The sequence below is a fragment of the Rhinolophus ferrumequinum genome, chromosome 17 (assembly GCF_004115265.2).
Source record: "Rhinolophus ferrumequinum isolate MPI-CBG mRhiFer1 chromosome 17, mRhiFer1_v1.p, whole genome shotgun sequence".
NCBI classification, from domain to species: domain Eukaryota; kingdom Metazoa; phylum Chordata; class Mammalia; order Chiroptera; family Rhinolophidae; genus Rhinolophus; species Rhinolophus ferrumequinum.
This window is the reverse complement of record NC_046300.1, coordinates 11467962-11488077: the sequence shown is the minus strand read 5'-3', so window position 1 is coordinate 11488077 and position 20116 is coordinate 11467962. Positions and strand designations below refer to the sequence as shown.

General features: G+C 49.1%; 1 protein-coding gene across 4 annotated transcripts in view; it reads right to left on the bottom strand.

Moving 5' to 3' along the window:
• Positions 1-9896: 9896 nt before the first annotated feature.
• Positions 9897-20116, bottom strand: part of SEC22C (SEC22 homolog C, vesicle trafficking protein) — a 27425-nt gene continuing 17205 nt past the window's right edge. For 3 of the 4 annotated variants that reach the window (XM_033131832.1, XM_033131830.1, XM_033131831.1), the window contains 3 exons: positions 17787-17905; positions 16486-16551; positions 9897-14820 (listed from right to left, as the gene is read on the bottom strand). In XM_033131832.1, the coding sequence (XP_032987723.1) occupies positions 14620-14820; positions 16486-16551; positions 17787-17905 (386 nt within the window). In that variant the 3' untranslated portion in view covers positions 9897-14619. The remainder of the gene's footprint in view (positions 14821-16485; positions 16552-17786; positions 17906-20116) is intronic. The other variant, XM_033131829.1, reaches the window with a different exon arrangement.

Here is a 20116-nt window from a genome sequence, read left to right as displayed (position 1 = left end):
TCTCATTGAAGGGTATCCTCTCTCCTGAGTGTGAAGAAGTTATACAAGGTCCTTCTTGTGTCCCCCCACCCTCGAAATCCAGCCAAGAAGAGACAGTTCTATTCTTGGATCAATAAGACAGACAACAGACAGAGCTGCCCTCGGTCCCAAAAATGGTTAAGTGTAAGGATTTCACAGGCCACAGTCATTCCTGCAGACAAAGAGAACATGGGGATGAGAACGTGTTGCCATTGCCAGGGCTCAGCCAAGAGGAGGAAGATCAAGGGCAGAACGAATGTCACCAAAACAAGGGAGCGAGCAAAGACAATACGACTAGTAGGTTTAGACACAGAGGCAGTAAGTAGGGTGAAGTAGATGGCATCAGTCGGCACGAGATGTCTCCAAAGCCATTGCCTGAGCTGACCTCTGGCTTCCACTTCCTGCAAATTTGCAAGGAGGTAGTCTTGCTGCAGGAACGGGAGAGGGATGCCAAACTGCTAAAGAGAAGCCAGAATTGGCTGGCAAAGGCTCAGATCTGCCTGCAAGGCTCCTTCAAAGCTTTGTGCTACTCAGTACCATCCCGGGACCCATCAAGGACAGCCCAACCCAGCAGCCTGCAGACGCCCAAGTCAGGTGTGGTCAGGCCAGGATAGGAGTGACTGTCAGGGTGTCCAGATGGCTCAGTTGGTTAGGGTACAAGCTCTGAACGACAGGGTTGCCGGTTTGATTCCCCCAGGGGCCAGTGAGCTGCGCCCTCCACAACTAGATTGAAGACAACGAGCTGCCGCTAAGCCCGGATGGCTCAGTTGGTTAGAGCGCGAGCTTTTAACCACAAGGTTGTCAGTTCAATTCCCGCATGGGATGGTGGGCTGCGCCCCCTGCAACTAAAGATTGAAAACGGCGACTGGACTTGGAGCTGAGCTGTGCCCTCCACAACTAGATTGAAGGGCAACAACTTGGAGCTGATGGGCCCTGGGGAAACACACTGTTTCCCAATATTCCCCAATAAAATTTATTTTAAAAAAAAAGGAAAGAAAAAAAAAAAGAAAGGTAGAAAGAGTGACTGTGAACCTAGAGCTGGGGCAGCCCCAAGCAAGTATCCTTTGATCAGTGGTCCAGCATATCCAGGAGGGGCAACCTCTCTCCATCTAGGTTCACGCTCCATGCCTGCCCTGTGCAAGGTCAGTTGTAGGACAGACGAGGAGGTAGTACCCCTAGCTTTGACATCAGGTACTCCCTGGCCTGCTGGATAAAGAATTCTCAGCACCCTGCCTTGGCCAATAGGGGTGACCACCAATGAAGTGCCGTGTAGGGGGGAGCTGGACTGGGCATTTGGAGCACCATTCTTCCCTGAGAGTCTCACATCCCTACTACAAGGCATGGGGGATGAAAGAGGGGGGACAGGCTCCTCTCACTCAGCTGGAGCATGTCACTCATTTTGGTTTCTTAACTCCCTCTCCCTACTCCCGTATCCCGCTGCACTGGCTCCAGAGACCTGTCCACCCCCACACTTCTCGGTAAAATCGGGAAGACCTAGCCCGCGTCTTTTAGTCCTAATTCCACTTCAGACTTCCTCAGAGAAAGGTCCCTGCCCCTCTCTGGGCCTCAGTTTCTCCACTTGCACCATAGGGGAGGGTGTTGAACGGTTTAGCTTAACTCCTGGCTAAGGCGTGGGTGGCTGACCAGAGAGAGCTCTCTGCCACTTGCACTGTCCTCTGGGCTCAGGGGGAAGAGAGCAGCTAAAGGGGGTGCTCCAAGCAGTCTGGGGCCAAGGGATACACAGAGGAGGGGGCCTGTGCGGAGACCAAGGTCAGAGAACTGAGGGGTGAGCTCAGGCTGGAGGAAGAGGAGGGAAAACAATGGGAGGAGCCAACACATCCTAGAAGCAAAGTGTTTGCAGAGGAAAGGGCAGCAGCCCACCCTCCAGATCAGGAATCCCACAGGCTGCCTATAGGGTGCAGAGACCAGGAGGGGCCCCCAGACTAAGCTGGAGCCAGTGCATCCCACAGGGCCTGAAATCCCACCATTGGTGAGTCATTGTTTCAGGGTAAGGGCAGAGCCCTGGGGAGAGCAGCAGCCAGGAGGGTGGAAAGTGAATGAAACACAGACCCGAGACAGGGGAAACAAAAGGGAGGACACAGGTGGGACCCTGCCCTGAGAGGTGGCAGGAGGTGAGAAGCCCAGTGGTGGGTATTCAGGAATAGAGAAGCTGAAACACTGTCTCAGGATGGCAGAGGCCATAGGCAGACATCCCAGGCTTCCAACAAAGTAACGGTGGAGTGGGGGAGACCACAAAATGAATTTTTCCTGCACCCCCTCATCCCTCTAGCTCCAGGGGGTCCCTCCCTCCTGCCTTGCAGGGCACTGTGAGACCAGATCAGCTCATCTCTATCGCCACCTGGTGGGTCCCGCAAGGACTTCACCAAGGTTAGCCTTTGGGCCTGAAACACCTGGTTTGCAGGTCCCCATCCCCACCTCAGGAGGCCTGGTGACACAGAGGGCAGTCCCCTCTCCTCAGCTCCATTTCAGAAGGAGGAGGAGACCCAGCTGTGGCCCCAGGTAGAGCTGGGCTGATTGGCTACAGGCCCTGGCCCTTGACCGAGCTCTGACCTCAGTCCCTGAGGGCAAAGGCCAATTAACTCAAGTAGTCACCTCCTGGGAAGACCAGGGCAAGGAGACCCCCACCATCCTAGCACAGAGGGCCACTGTTGTGTCGATGACAGAAGCCACCATGTGGACGATTCCTGCCACTCCAGGGTACAGTCTCCCCAAGGAGGGTGGACAGTCTGCCAGCAGAATGAATAGGGAGCAGCTTCCTAGCTGAGGTGGCAACGGGGTAGTCTTTCTTAAATAAAGCCAAGGGAATGAGGGTGGGTTTGGGGCAAGCCCCCCACTCTGGCTGCTGAGAAGGGCCTCAGAGGCAGGCCTGGGAAAAGCTGCCAGCCCATCATCCAGGTGGGGGGCGGGGGATTGGGGAGACGATGACCTGGTTGGGGACATGCTGAATGTGATGTCTGTAGGACATCTGTGGAAAAGTCCCAAGGCCGTTGGAATCAGAACCTAAAGCCCAGGCCCTGAGGGTGGGGAGACCAGGGCAGCCCCTGTCGGGGAGCGGTACACAGGGAGTCTGTATCTCCAGGCCCCTCCATCTGGTGTGCTGGGCCAGGGTGGGAGGGGATGGGGTGTCGTGTCAGCTCCCCCATTCCCACCACTCACCCAGTGCCTCTTTTAAAGAGCAATGACCCTGCCTCCCCCCATGTGGGAACAGGAACTGTTCTTATCTCCCCCGGGGGAGGGGGCCGGAGCCACAGCTGGCAGTCATTAAGCACCCTAATCAGGCCAGGGATGGCTGAGGTATTAATAGCCAGGAGTCAATGGCCCTGGAGACACAGCCTCCCAGGAACGGGGACAGTAACTCGGCAAGCCATGGGGCTGAGGAGGACGTGTCAGAAGGCCATCCTGGCAATGCCCCAGCCCCTATGCAGGACAGATGGGGGAACCAAAGTCCAAAGAAGGGAAGTCGTTGGTAGAGCCCAGCCTTGAACCCAGTTCTCAAAATCCCAGAGCTCTGCCTCATTATCTGGATGGCATAGGTGAGCGTCACTGGGTGTGCCCCTTGTGGAAACACAAGTAGAGCAGACCTAGTTGGCAACACTGATTCTTTACTCTCTTTATTTAAAAATCTTGATATTTTGTTAATTGTGTATTTTTGCATCAGTTTTGATTTTTTAAAAAATATCATTTATCCTGATTACTGAGTGTTTTGCCACCTCCTTAAATTTTACACCCCAGGCGAGTGCCTCACTTGCCTCACCCTCATCCCAGCCCAGCTCCCAGAAGTCCCAGCATCTCTGAGTCCCAGCGTGTCAACATGGAAAGAACTCTGAAGAGCTGAACTGGCTTCTATGTGGCTCAGAAAAGGGTCCTGTCAGGGTGATACCTACTAGAAGTGGGCAGCTCCAGGGTTAATTCAGCAGCTCAGCAGTGTCATCATAGACGCAGGTATTTTTTTATATGTCCCCTCTGCCATACTCAGTCTGTTGAATTTTGTCCACATACTTATCCCCTCACGCCCCACCCATCACGTTCTCACAGCACCCCATCCACTGTCAGGGCGGAGAATGTTTCCTGTGTGTCTCCTTTTACCAGGGAACATAAGCTATCCCAGAACCCACCTTCTGCACGTTCTCCTCAGGCTCTTTGGCCAGGAATAGGTCACATACCCCACGCCCTGGCTGCAAGAGAAACCAGGCTTCCTGAAGGGAAGTTGATCTGATAAGGATGAAAGGGGAGTGGCTATTGAATAGGCAATCAACAGTGTCTGACTCCCATTTTTGTTTTGTTTTTTGATGTCTTTTTGGGTAAATGGTTGGCCTTTCAGATTCCCTCCACCTGAGAGGGTGAGGAAGCAGAATAAGCCATAGTTCAGTGCAGGAAATAGAAAACAGTTGAAGTATTTTGTGCGGAAAGAAATGTACACATAATGTAGGAAATTAGATGTAGAAAGACCTGGAAGAATGGAAATTAGGACATACTTCTACACTTCATGGTCACACCACCCCAGCTGCCATCTTGCAGGATATTATTGCCCACGTCTTAGTTGCAAATTTATTATGCTGGTGACAATAAAGTGGAAGGAACACAGTGTCCTGCTGCTGCAGAACTCCTGTCTGTCCGATCCCACCCATCAGCCACCGCTCTGCAGGAAGAAGGGCCCCCCCCTCCCTTCTGCCTTCCAACTCTCTCCCGCAGTGCTTCCCTCTGCCAGAGCCTAGGATGTACCCAGATCCCCAGCAGCAGGGGCTTCCGGGAAAGAGAGGCTTTAGCCCCTGCAACACAAGGGACTGTGGAAGGGGCCAGCGAGAGATGCCGAGTACCACAGATAATTTCTAGCATGGAGGCTCAGGTGGCCTGGTAACCTGAGTCCCCAGAAAGCAGAACCTGAGACAAAGGCCTGCAACCAGGAAATAGGAATGGAGAAGCATGAAACAGGGAAGTGGGGAAAGCCAAAATAAAGGTGAGTTATTGAGTTGGTCACTGCTGTGGCAACGGGAACTCACTTCCTCTGGGACCCTCTGTGGAGTGGGCAGAACACTCAGAATCATCCTCTCGGGGGACAGGACAGCGTTAACCACCGGCTCCCACCGTCTGTTGCTCAAGGTCTGCCCGTGCCAACGCCGCATACTTCCAGGCGTGGCGTGCGTGACAAGCTGGTTCTTTCAGCTGTCCCACACCATGGCTTCAGAGAACTCGGAGGCACTAAGTGATAGCTGTGTGGTATAGCTGAGGCGAGGGTCTGCCAGTCATTCCAGTAGGAACTGGCAAAGGTAGGACAATAGGATATAAGGCAGAGGGTCCAACACAGGTGGCTTCCTGGTAACAGAGAAAAGGAGCCTCACACATAGGTCCTTATGCTGCCTGTGGCGACAGAGTTTTCCTGGGCACATGCGGGCCCCTGCGGCTGAAGAGCTGACCCAGCCCCACTTCGGCTCGCTCTGGCCCTCAGACCCCTCCAGTCTCACCATGCCTCCATCCAGCCTTGGCTGTGAGCTGCCCTTGACACGACCTCTCTGATAGGCTCACCTCACCACTGGCCAACTGGCCATGGCAGCGCTGTGACAGGCCCACCAGTTCCAACTCCACCACCCTCCTCACGCCGTGTGGAACACACAGGAACTCCTAGAACCCTTGCAGGCCTCTGGGAGTTGAGGAAGGCTTGGTTGGACCTTCAATCCTGGAGTGTCACCGTTTTTATCCAGCAGGGCCACCTAAGGGGCACAGGCTGCCTGGGAGACAGCCTTCCACACATGCAGAGCAGGACACATGTTCCCCTTATTTTCAGCTTTTGATTTTCTTCCCCTCAAGATTTCATCCCAGAGAATGAGACCAGGACACATGTCTGAAAGATTCGTCCCCTTCTTTTTCTCACCACTCACCAGCTGACGGTGAGATTTCCTCTCTTCTCCTCTATCTTCCCTTCCTCTGCCTGAGATGGCATTCACCCGCCTTTCCCCAGGGTCATGATGGTGGAGTGGCTTCAGAGAAACATAATTTCAGGGACGAGGGGATAAGAATTATACTGGCTTAGTATTTACAAAGTATTAACACCATTACATTCATTCAGCAAAAAGTTACTGAGCACTTAGTGTGCACAGTACCTAGCACTGAGGACACAGCAGCGACCCGCCCTGCAGTGACAGAGGCCCTGCCCTCGTGGTGCAGGAGCCAGATAATCGACGGGAGAAATTATAGAAGCAAGCAAGCAGGACGAGGAGGTAGACCAAGGGGGATCAAAGGAGGCCTCCCCTAAGGGGTGACAGTGGGACAGGAGCAGGTCATTCCCCCTTCCCGACAATCAGAGGATTTTAAACCATGGATGTCAGAGACCTTGAGAGCCAGGTGAAACGTGCAGTCCCCTGCCTCTGCAGCAGTAGCCTGACAGCACGTGAGGACAGCCACACACGGGGTTTGGGACCCCCGTGCCATCGGCGTCTCCCCTGGGAGGGATTCCAGGGCTCAGGGAGGGGATGCCTGCCTGGACATGGTGAGCCTGTTTCTTGGGTCCTCTGTTCCAGCAGTGACCCGCGCCCACTGACTAGCTGGGTGTGGGGACCAAAAGGTTCCCCCCCAACCCCTCGGCTCAGTGTCCTGGTGCCGAGTGACAGAGAACAGGCAGCTCTTGAAAAGACTAATATTTACTCTTCAAATGGGAGCTGGCACAGGCTGTTTCCTGTCACTGGCGTCTGGCCTGCCCCGTAGGATGGACACGACAGGAGGCACTCGGGGAGATAGGCCAATGTCCCCGCACACACCAGCGTCCAGGAGGAGACAATGTCTTCAAGATGGGGACAGCATGTTCCAAGGTCCCATCCAACACATCTTTGTTCTGCTTGTATAACTTCGGAGCATAGTGCTAGCTCCCTCCCACACCCTGTAGACAGCTCTGTAAGAAAGTTCATCCGCAAGTTGGGCCTGTGTTCCTTGCCCCTGGCCCCTGCTCTGATCCCTGGGGCCTCAGAAGATGTGCCTGGAACAACCCCTCAGGGCAACGGCTGTCCAGTTATCGTCACCCCTCCCACCCCCAGCCCCCTTTCGGCTTCACTTCCCCAGGCTCACACTCCCACCCTGGGGCCAGAACAAGCTATTTCTTGGGCAGAGTGAGGCCTCGAATTGGGGGCATCTCTGTCCCCCGCAGCTGTGTTCCTTGTCCCTGTGAGACAAGGACAGCTGAGTGCCTCACGGGGGAAGGAGTTTCCGCCCGGAAACCGCTGGTCCGACAGCCTGAATCTTGGAAGGAGAGAGTCCCCGGTGGCCAGAGCCAGCTCCCACCGCTGGCTTTTCCCTCTGGAGTCCCCTTGTCTGCTTGCCCCGCCCCACGGGTTCCAGAAGCCCTCCCTGACCTTTGTAGCCCTTGGCCCTTCCTTCAGTTCCCACCCCGTTCGCCTACTGGAGAAGCCCTGGAGGCTCACGCTGGCAGCGTGTGGGGCTTAGAGCCCCAAAGGCAGGCCTTCTCGGCTTCATCAAGTCCAGTGAGGGCTGGGCAAGACCTCCAGGGGCCGTGCAGGCCCCCCGATTCTCCCAGGGCTCTCAGACCCCACGGCTGACCCTTTTTTAATTCCTCATTATCTCTAGAGCTAACTAACTCCCATGCTGCTGGCCCCTTGTAGGCAACCATTCAAATGGATCGTTTTAAATATCTTTTAAAATGTTAGCATTTTGTGTGCATATATTTTTAATCATATGAATGTTATTTTTCCCTCGGTTCTATGTTCTGAAGAGCCACCCACGCGGCCATGGTAATGTAAACCTGGAACTTCTGCCTGCTGTGTGGCGCCCGTGGAGCCTGCACACTTTGTGCGCCCATGATGGACACACAGATTGCTTTCTGCCAGCACGCATGCTGCTTCAGTAAACATTTATTTTCTTACATGTCCCCTTAAGGATCTGTGTAAGAATTTCCCAGGGACAGAAAACCGGGAGTGAAGTTTCCACATGATGAGGTGCGTGCACACAATCTGGGTAGGTAGCTGTGTCAGTTGGCTAGGGCTGTCATAAGAGAGTACCACAGACTGGGTGGATTAATGAACAGAAATTTATTTTCTCACCGTTCTGGAGGCTGGAGGTCGGAGATCAAGGGGTCGGCAAAGCGGGGTTTTTCCGAGGCCTCTCTTTTGGGGCGTGCAGACGGCCACCTTCTCCCCAGGCTTCCCAAGAGTCTCCTGTGTCCTAATCTCTTCTCATAAAGACACAAGTCATAATGGATTTGGGCCCAGCCATATGACCTCATTTGACCCTAGTTACCCCTTGAAAGACCCTATCTCCAAATACAGTCCCATTTTGAGGTACTGGGGTTTTACATATGAACGGGGGGCACAGCTCTGCCCATACAGTGGCTCTGCTCTTCAGATTGGTTGTGCACGAGTCCTTTACCTACATACTCCCTCCAACACTTGGTGCCATCCAGCTTTCTAAGTTTGTCAGGCTGATAGATGTGAGGTGCTGTCTTACTGTTGTTATGTCTTTCTACTTCTAATGATTTTAAATATCTTCGTACGTGTATTAGGTTCTGGGGTTTTCTCTTCTGCTACCTGTCTGCTCGTTTTCTCCTGAGATTGCTGTCTTTCTTGCTGATATACAGGAATTGCTTATATGTTCACCCCTTGTTGGTTTAAGTCATTGAAATTATCTTCTATTATTTAACTTAGCCCATGAAATCCTTATTTGTATGTAATCAAAGTCATCAATCACTGTCCCTTCAGGGTTGGGCCTGGTGACATTTTTTTGCTTAAGAAGCCCTTTTCCATCCCAGATCACAAAGACAGTCTCCTTCATGTTCTTCAAGGAACTATAGGTTTTGCCTTGCACATCGGACCCAGTGGCATCTCAGAGCGGACATAGCAGAGCCAGGCAGCGCCCCCGCCAGGTGCACTCAGGTGGGGCGCCTTGCTCTCTGAGCCTCTCTCCTACTGGCACTGCCCAGGATGCTTGGTACCTGGTCCCATCAGGGGTTAGAGCCCAGGAAAAAGGAAGGCAATTCATCAACCTGAACTAATAGATATCCAGCCCTCCCAGCACAGAAAAGGCACTCTTCATAGGCCAAGATCCCCTTTTATGATTTGTGGGTACTGCCAAGTGATGGACAGCACCTTGTTCCCAGCCCAGACGGAGGAGCTCTGGGCTGTACTGTCACCAGCTCCCTAGAGCAGGCCTCAGCTTCCCCAACCTGAGCAACAAGGGGGCTGAACCAGATGGTACCTAAAGGCTCTGCCAACTCCCAAATCCCAGAACTCAGTAACTCAGATGTTTATTTTGCAAATCTTTCCCCTCCTGCAAAAGATTTCATGCAGGGCAGATGGTGAAGAGAAGCTTGGCACGTGCATTCCCCAGTGTGTTTAGAGCATGATCCGGAGAGATTAGTGCATTTGTTTCCTTTCTGGGAATTTTATCAGCTGCTACAGGAATGACCTCTGCAAAAGGGCCCCGTCCCGATGACAGTGGCTGGCAGCTGCGCCTCCTGGTGGCCATCTCGTGATGGGGCTGGTCCTGGGAGGTAACTTCATCACCCGGAGGACAGACAGGGGCCTGGAGCCCAGACCAAGGCAAGTGCCTTGCCCAGGGGCACACAGCCAGTAAGAACAAAACCTGCATGGAAGGCAGGCCTCCCAGCTCGCTCGGCAGCCCTGAGACTGTGATTCTGGTTTTCCCAAGGTCCTTCCTGGACCCGGGATTGCATTCCAGAGTCTGGGGATTAGTGCTGAAGACCATTTGAGACTTGCACCTGTCTGGATCTCATTGGACGAGAGGACCTGAATTTCACTTCTCACAACACACCGCCCTCCATTATGCCAGAGCCCGAAAGACGGACCCCTAACTCAGAATTTGTCACACAATTAAAAACACACAAGTTAATAAGCACCTTAGATTTATTCTCCTCCCACTTCTGAAGCCACCCCATTTAATTTACATATACACAGTATATAAATGGCTAGGCAACACTCCTCACAAACATCAAGACAAGTTTAGGCTTTACCACTGTGTGGACGTTTGTTAAAACGTACCTATCATTTACTCAAAATAGATCTTTGTTAATACATAAAAACAGTAAGAAGCTTGTATAACACCGACAGCGAGCATTCAAAATGAATATGTGAAATAAATGGTTTTGCCCTGGCTAACTCAGCCCCAATCTGGTCCTCTTAGGAGGAAAGACCATTAAACAAAACAGAATCCTAGGAGTCATACGAATAACTCGTTAACTACTGCTTCTGGAGCAACCCCCGAATCGTATACATGTAAGGGTTAAAAGAAGGTCATATGTACCAAGCACAGATTAGAGGAACAGAATGGATTTGATAATTTTACCTTAAATAAAAGGCGCTTGAGGGGAACAGCTCTGCCATCAGTACACACAGCCAGATGTTTCCATATCCGGCCATTCCCAGATTCTACTAACAAGCCATTTTCCACAGGTTCCCTGCCAGTGACATTTCCCCAACAACAGAGTTTGACGTCACTGCTCCAAGAAGGGAGAAGCAGAGCTCGGGTTGGAGACAGACCTTGAGGTTTGGTCCCTGGCTCTGTAGGACAAGCCTCTAACAACCAGTACAACTGGCCTCCTGGGTCCGTGAGGACTGAACTCCGATGGTCCCGAGGGCTCGGTGCCCGGAGGCAGGAGGCAGAGAGGCCGCTACCTTTCTGGAGTGAAAGGATCAGGCCGTTTACACTGCAGTAGCATAAGATGCCCTTTCTTGTAATGGCCAGAAGACGCGGCCGGAGGTGCAGCGAGCGTGACGCACACATAACCTCACATTGCGGGCCCGCTCACAGCTTCCCCCCCCCCCGGCACCTGAACAACACATTCACCCAGTATGTGCCCCCACCAGGCTTCTGTCCTCATGCCAGCAGGCCAGGGAGCGGGCTGATGTTGTCACCATTTCCCAGCTGAGGACACTGGGGCCAGCGGGCAGTGACTTGCCCACGGTGGTGCAAAGCCAGGGGTGCGGGGCCAAGTGTAAGAGCCGAGCCAGGCCTCCCGGCCAGCTGAGCAGTGCGCTGGCCCCATCCCTCGCCTTCTCTCTCAAGCACACATCTGCTCTCTCTTCCATCATATGAACACTCCCCATGCACAGGTGTCCCTCTACCTGGGCAGGACTCTGTGTGGGAACAATCGGAAGGTGGGTAATGTCAGAGCGGGGGCACCGCCTGGTCGCCGTAGACACTCCCGTCCTTGTCGGCCCTCACCTGCGCGGCACTGTGCAAGCAGCAGGGTCTCTGGGGGCCAGCTGTCCCGCATGTTACATGAGCAGCTGACTCCTTCAAGGAACAATAAATGGCAGTCCCCATGCCAGGAGGAGCTGCTGTCTTCCAGCAGACAGGGAGCCCCCAGCTCTGCTCCCCACCGATTCAGGTGCCCCAAACAGCCCACCCTGATGGCTGTTGTCTTTGACGCTGAGCCATGCTGACCACCAAAGTGCTACTTTCCCCCGGACCTGCCTGCCAGGTGTGTGCTGAAGCTCCTGGCACAGGGGGAGAGGGCTGGGTCTCAGTGCAACCTGCTCCCTCTCCGAAGCTCCTACCCACACTATCAACACAAAAAAAGGTGGCTTTCCCATCCCCCCAGACATTGCAGTGCCAGCCTCTGTCCCCAGGGCTGAAGTGTGGGGGGCAGAGGTGAAAAGAGGCAGGGGAGACCTGGAGAACGGGGACATCTAGGAAAAGAACAGGGAGCTCATGGTGACGTTGATAGAAACGTCCACTTCATGTTTTTATTTCAGCACTCCTGGTGACACTGCTTTTTCCACCCCATTTCCCACCCCATAATGCCTGACCCAAGGCCTGAAAACAGAGTTCACAGGTAACAGGGTGCAAGCCTGGGAAGCAAAGCCGGAGACGACGGTCACATCCCTCCTGCTGCAGGCAGTGGGCTTCTAGTACTGAGAGGGACACCACACTAAATATGCTCTGGCTGACCCCCCCCCCCCCCCGGTTCAAAGAACCCCAGAAAGGTCCTTGTCACGTACGGCTGGCCTGGAGACTAGGAAACCCGAGTCTGCGTGTTTCCTTCATAGCTTCCTCGGGGGAAGGGAACCCCGCTCAAGAGCACTGGTACACGAGATGGGCCCTGACACGCTCCAATGCTCCAGCTCTCGCAGCAGCTGGTACCAGAAGGCACTTTTAAGGTTTTGTTTTCAGCATGATTTTATCTATTCCCAGGTCTAGCCCTGTGAGGTGGGTTGGCAGGAAGCATTTAAGCACTGGGAAAACAAAGGTGCTAGATCAGCAATGAGTCCGTGGTGGGGAGGGGTGACTACTGTGATGTGGAGCCAGCCTACTGGCACTGAGAGTGACAGCAGGGGGCCACAAACCTCCAGGCCTGGACCAAGTCAACCCTGAGCCTGGGATTCTCCTCAGAAGAAATCTCCAGAACTCCTTTCTTATTCGTATCGTTAGTTTCTTCCTTCAGTGAGCGGAGGCCTCTTTCAGCTGGATTTCAGTTAAACACTGTTTATGTGGCCGTTATGTTGTTATGCTTGTCCAGTGCACCTTTCCCCTTTTGTTTACAAAAGTAAATCCCAAACCCCAAGTAGATGGTAAGCGACTGAGACCACATTCGACCAAGTGTGGATAACATCTCCGCTAGCGCAGAAAGCATTCCCCAGGATGGGGTCCTCTTCAAGGATTGTTCTTTACTTCTTGCTGAATGTGGGTCACAAGCTCAGACCTCTAGAGCACCTGGGGTACATAGCTACAGGACACCACCAATAGCACATGGGCTCTTGGTGAAACAATTCATTTGTAAGCTGTTCTTACCAACTTTTAAAGCTTTTTTGTGCTTCTACCATAAAAGGACTTGTCTCTCCCTTTGGCTTCTCGTTCTATTTTACCATCTCTTCAAAATTACCTCCCGGAAAGCCTGAACATTCACCTGTCGCGTATACAGAAAACTACGCAGATGCAAAGTCAATAGAGAGACGATTCTGAAGGGTTCCTCAGGATTCTGAGGATGTTGCCAACAGAACTTTCATATTCAGATATTCTACTTGATTAAAAATAGAAAAGTCTATTATAAGAAAATAAAATCACTGTGGCAACATTTACCCAACGGTTCCCAGTCACATCAACTTGTTTTCCTTAAAGTGATACCAGGACAGCCCAGTAACAAATACACCACCAGTAATAACCAAGTACAACTGAATTCCCCGAAACAATCTTCTTGCTTCCCTCATATGCTCAAAAACTCTTGAAATCAATGGTTTTCAACTTTTACAAACTATCAAACCAGGACTTGTTCATTTTTCAAGACTATGTAATTCAACCCCAAGTATTCCATGCAGTTGTGACTGAGGTATTCAGATTCCAGACTTCTAAAACTTCTAGCTATTCAGATTCCAGAACAATCCAAGGGTAAGCTCCTCAAAATGACCTCCTGAATGGTACCGGACAACCTAGGCTGCAATTTCCAGAGACCTAAGGGATCTGATTCACGTCCACATTTTGGGAACTATGATTGATCAATATTTTGACAATGAGAAAAAGAAAAGTAACTTTTCAGGGCACAGGGTTAATTATATGTTTATAAAGCTTTAAAAAAGTTAACACCTACTTAACTCTTGTTCATAAAAACTGAGGCCCTTGATATAATTAAAATTGGGAAAGGTGTAGAGGAATGATTAATTCGGGAGGTCTTCTGGCAACAGGCACACAGAGTCACGTATTCACCCTCATTAAAATGACAGGCACTCGGCTGCCACAATGACAGCAGCCTCTCCCTCCTGCGTCTGTAAAGTGCCACTGTGTGAGTCCGTGTGACTCAACTACTCCAGTCTGTGGCCCAATGCAAGGAATCCTGAAATTCTCATTTCTGCTCATGCTTATAACTTTATGATCCAATAGAATTGGTCACTCAATTTTTAAAATATTCAGATATACCCTGCAAATAAGTACAAAACATTTCTGTACCCATAGAGTCCCACTACCGCAAAAGCTTACATATAAATTAAATAAATTCAGCTTTCTTAGCCATTTTCTCAGCTTTAAGTCTGTCCTTACCCTAAATGAAGATAAGTTCAATCCATATCCAAAATATATTTAAATATTCTAAAGGTATCATATTGAGCCTAAGTTATCAAAAAATGTAAACAAAATTTATCTGGCTTATATTTATGAACCATATTTTGAAGTTTTCAATTCACCCTGTACTGACCCTCTAAAAAAACAAACCAAGTCACATTTCTACTGAAAAGCTGATATGGATTTCAAAGTGGTTCCAGACAACTGCCAATTACTAAAACTAGTATTATTGAATCTAGTGGTTTATTGCATCATTTAATTTAAAAGACCAAAATAATTCTGATCTGCCAATAATGCCTTTCTGAATGAGCCCCCATTGTCTGCCATCCTAAGTAAACGTGCCAAACTGGAGATCCTGCGGTAACGCTCAGCACAAAACAGGGCCAAGGAATCAAGTGACCTTATACCCTCATCTGCACCTGTTCAAAGTCCCTAAGTCTCGCTTTCAGTCCGGTTTGGTCGAAATGAACTTCAAGCATGGAAACCTGAGGTGAAGTCGAGAAGCCAAAAGGGAAACACAGATGACCTCACAAGAAGATCCAAGGATCCATTCCTTGCACAAAGTCACCCTCACACTCCACAGTCAGACTGCTTCTCCTGAAGCTGCCGCGTCAGTATCTGATGTGAAGACAGAAAAGCCACGCCTACGTGGAAAAGGATCTGCCAGAGGTTCCTCAGCCCATGCAGGTACATGTTGCCCAGGCAAATGAAGAGAAGCATCAGCACCACCTTTGTCGTCCTGGCTGGACTGTAGAACAGGTACAGGTAACACTGAAATGACACCAGAAGGGGAAGTCCCATCAGAGGTAGCCAATGGCAGCCAGGGCAGATGCAAGATTCACTTCTCACACCTGCCGTGCACAGCGTCATTCCATGCACATCAGCTGATCACACGGAATTCAATGCCGCTTGGACTCGCTGGTTAAGTTGCTGTTAGTCACTGGATGAAAGTGGAGATTTGGGAGAGAGAAGAAGAGTGAATAGATGTCATGGGAGAAATGAGAACATGGCACTTTTGAAAGAAGTTTAGGAAATACAGACAGAAATGCCCAGGTTGCGGGTTGCAGAGAAAGAAGAGATGCAGGTAAGGGGCAGAAAGCCAGGCCGGGACACCCTAACAAGACTGACTGGCCTCCAAATGAAGTCTTCCTTCAGGGGGTCATGACAGGTGAGAAAGCCAGTGAGAGAAGCTGTGCTTTTACTATTTTAGTTTTTCAGAGTTACAACGGCATAGGGGACCATTGTTCCTTAGACACCTCCCTTCTCGTGTCTTCAAAAGCATCTCAGAGACAGAGACAGGGAAAGGTCTCACAGCGGGGAGAGTCACTGATATTTTGTGCGAGGCTCTCACACAGAAAAGAGGCCACTCTTGTTCTGCAAAAGGTAGAAACACCTTTTTGATTCAATGTTTAAAAAATCAAAAAGCACATTCTCGAAACACAGAGTAATCCAACAAAGGCTCAGCCACAGTGCTGGGGAGAGAGTTCCCCATCAAAAGAGCTATCCCAGTAAGAAAGCACTTGAGGGAATGCAGGTGGAACTGGGAGATCCCCTGCAGCCCTGAAATGTTGCTCTAGGAAACTTCCACTGGCAACACCCAAGGTTTCGGGAGATTTGTTCCTAAAAAATGAGCACATTTTCTTCAATCTTGGGTTGAAAATTTCTTTTTGCGCAATCATGTAATTCTTAAAAACAGACCATTCTAAAATGTATGTGGAAGGGAGAGAATGTGCTTTGAGAACAGAAATTTTAATTAAGAATTAATTACACATGCAGAGAAAGTACTAACATCCTAGCCCATGTGGAGGGCAAGGAAAGAGAATCAGTCAGGCTTTGGCTGGAGTTAACTCTGCCTATAGAGGATTCAAAAGCTCCTTTTTACTCTACCCCTTATGTCTGCAGCTTGTTTTACAATAACTAAATAATAATCAAAGCCCTCTAGCTACTGTTATAATTTTTGTTTCATTTCATTACCAGAGTCAGATGGTATTACTACTAAAAACAATTCTTGACCTAATCCTGTGTTTAAAAACCACATGTACACAGATGTGACTTCGGCAGAAGAACTTTCCTGTACTTGGATTGTACCAATGCTAAGCAGGAGGCAAGACCCTGCCTCACGCGAGTCAGGTCCAACCCAATCCCCACTGCAAACCCCCCTTCCCTTCTGGGGAGTCAAGTTCCAATTCCTGTTCTGCTCTGCCACTGTCACAGGCACTACAGCCTAGGGCTGGTGGCTTTCCCTTTCTGAGTCCCAGAAATGGGCAGGACAGGCCTAGGGTCCTTCCACTAAGGTCTTGGCACTGTCCACGATCTGAATCAAGGCCTTTGGTGGCACAAAACCAGGATCTAGAAACTTGTTGCTGGTTCTAACCAAAGAACAAAAAAAGGCCACAGGTTTCATCCACTCACCAAAATGTCAATGTTTTCACCTACCTGGAAAATGCAGGCTACAAAAGGAATAAGAAAAGCCAGAATATTTCCAATTTCCTCATGGGCAACCTAAAATGATATGAGGAACAGAAGAAAGAGAATATTTAGATGAAACACTATGACATGCCTCATTTGAGGCACTTTACGCTTCATTTAGTCTGGTATGGTGGACAGTACAACTTCCCCAGCGGGGTGAGACACAAGTTGCTGTTTATATAACAGAACAGGGGTTGACATGAAATTACTTTCAATGCCCAGATCCACCAGGCACCCTCCTGTCCCCACGCATCTGTGCTGAGCCCTCAAACTGGAATGCCCTCACAACCCGGCTACCTCTCGAAATCCTACACATTGGTCAATACTAAGCTTTCCCCAATTCCTCCCACCCCAGGTACTGTCACCTCCTTAGTGATGCCACCACACTCTGCCTTGTGCCCCCAAGGAGGGACTATGTCTTAAGGTCTTATTGGCCAGGCACCTGTGTGTGTACAGACACTTGGTAAGTACCGGGTTATGAGTAATCGTAAACAACATGAGTAGGAGCCACACCACACACTGGCCAAAGACGGGATGTGGTAACGGGCAGTCGCTGTCTTGTAGCCCCAGCCACTGCTGCACTCCTCCAACAGGTCCACCTACGCTAGTTGCCTGAGATTCAGGTCCAGGCACGCTGCAGATCAGTCACCACATACCTGGGCGTGAGCATTACGGCTGTTTTTAAAAGTAGTATCTATCTGTTTATGCTCCTGATGGTTCTGTATTTTTTTAAAGTGATTGAAATACTTCAAAATTAAAAAAACAACAACAATATTTAAAAAGCATTGAAATAGAAAGATGCTTTGAGAGGAGTAGGCTGGAAAATCAACTTCCTAGTGATACAGTTTTTGACAAAGACTCAGGGAAGGTGGAATCTATCTGCATGATACAAATCAGACTATGAGGCAACTTTTCCCAGGGAAACAAAAGCCTGAACCTGAGAGCCTACAATCCAGCTTTGCCCTGGGTGAATAGCCCAGCCCCTGCAGTGACTCCTGGGGGCCGCCGGGCCTCGGGGGAGCCAGATGTCCATGTAGCAATTGTCCATTTCTCACCAATATCCCGGCGGACCCCTTTGGCTTCTTAGGAAAATAGATACGAAAGAGAAAGTTTCCTATTTGTTCAACTGACTACGAAGAATAAAGTGAGAACTACACATTTTCTTTGGATTTGAAGACCTTCGCGCATAATAACGTCAGAATAAAATGTGTCCCCAGCAGTTGCTTCCACTATGTGTCCTTCGATCTAAACTGTAAAGAAGAGGTTACCTGTAAAGAATGTTCTGCGAGGTGGATTCCACGAATGAGATTCAGAGCAGCACACATGATATTGAGAATAAGGGACAGGACACCCAGGGCTGTCACTGGTTCCATTCGGAAATTGGGAGCTTCACAATAAAAAAAATAGTAAGTATCCAGTGAAAGTAATGTCTATATGAAAGAAAAATAAACAAAGACATTAACTAGACCTCCACTAATGATAGGTTATGCTAAAGACACAAACATATTGATTTAAAAAGCAGCTGTAGTTAGAGAGTGAAAAGGCAAGACATGAAGGAAAGAATGGATCTGGGGATTTGAGGTGAGTTCCTTCCAGAAAGCCGCCCTCTTCTCAGCAAACACAGGTTTTTCAAATGTTCAATTTCCTTTCCACTTAAGCAGTGATTGTCAGCCAGAGGCAATATGGCCCCTCAATGGACATGTGGCAACGTCTGGAGACACTTCGGTTTGTCACAACTAGGGCCAGGATGCTACTGGCATCTATTGGGTAGCGGCCATGAATGCTTCCAAACATCCTACAGTGCACAGGGCAGCCTCCACAATGAAGAATTATCCAGTACAAAATGTCAATAGGGTTGAGAAATCCCGATTTAAAGCAATTTATGGCTACATTTGTAAATTAGCTGTCAATTACTTCAACCCTGAGCTTGTAAAATGCTCCACTCTTTTTCCAACAAGGACAATATGCAGTGTCATGGGTGCTCCTAGAGCAATTCACAGCAAATGTAATTTTTAAAATTCTAAAATGATCGGGACAAGGAGGGAAACATTGATTATTTAAGCTACAAGCTATTTCTGGAACTCTAATCGGAACAAATGATCCTTCTCTATTTAAAGATAATAATTAAAGATAATTCATTCTGGTTCACACAATTAAATGGTATCTCACCCATTTTCTTGCTATGCTCTTTTTAAGTCATCCTTTCTTGTCCTTACATTACACACAAACACACACATCCAGCTGCAACCAGACAGACGCCTACTGTTAGTGTTAGTTTCCATGGAGCATTCAAAGTTCCTGTTAAAACAGAACGTGCTACCTGAAAGATTCTAGCCTCAGGACAATAGCGTGGGTCAAACCACAGTAAAATGTCCTAGAAAGATAGGCAAGTTGACACTTTCTGGATTTGCTCCTCTTGTCTAAGTGGTTAAAAAACAAAACATATATTACAAAGTTACCCCATCTTCAGATATGGAAAAGGAGACGCTTGGGGTTCACCTACCGAGTCTTCCTTCCACAAAAGTCAAGTTCATTCCTGACAAATTACAGCAACTTACTGATTGGCATAAAAGCCAGTCCAGGAATTTATTGGTTGAAACAGATTAACTCAAAACACAAAGATAAGCCAAAAACATGTACATTTTTAAAACAGCACTTTTAAAATGCAAGCATTGAGTTTAGTATAAAATAGTTAAAATAATTAGATTGTTACAGTACAGACGGGTCTATCTTTCAGAGCAGAATTCATCTCTACACCATTACAAAATTCTTACAATGTAAATCTCCATTTTAATTAAAAATTGGTTTAATTGTGCATAATAGTAAACAAGGAATGCCAAAAAAATCATGCTTTGTTATATGCTAGGCATGGAGTGACTAAGGCCAGATTAAGTCACAGAATGCGAGGGCACTGTGATCAAATTCGTTAACACCTCATTCTTCAGATAAGGATTTGGAAATCCATAGGGATAGAGGGATGTCCCCAGGTGTCACAGAGAACCTGACAGAGGGTGCACTGGCAGCCCTGGCTCTGGTCCCTGCCCACACATCCCACAGCCCTCCCCCCTCCATCAAGGAGGGCAGGGGTCTCTCAATGGAGATTCACAAAGTTTCACTAAGTAATGCGATAAGATAAGCCTTCATTGTCAAAGGAAAAAAGATAGATGATGATAGATAGACAGACTAAATGATAGATAAATGATAGATAGATAAATGATAGATAAATGATTGACAGATAAATAATAGATAAATGATAGATAAGTGATTGATAGATAGATAGATATAGATAATGTACAGATCTGTATAAGTGACATACAGCCAGAGAATGAACCTCCTGTACAACACTTAAACCTGTAGACTTCGTCCTGGTTAAGAAAACAACCTGTGAGGTCACTCTTCTCCTGAATTCTGTCATAAGAGTCACCTTCCCTCAGGTCAACTCAGTATCATAATGGTCAAGTTTTCTATAACAGCCACCTGGAAACATGACCAGTCCATATTTTCCCCACATATTTTATACACACCCCCCCAAAAAACAACCACCTTCCTAGTAAAAGAAATCCATGTCCCTTTGCAACATACAATATCCCCTCATCTT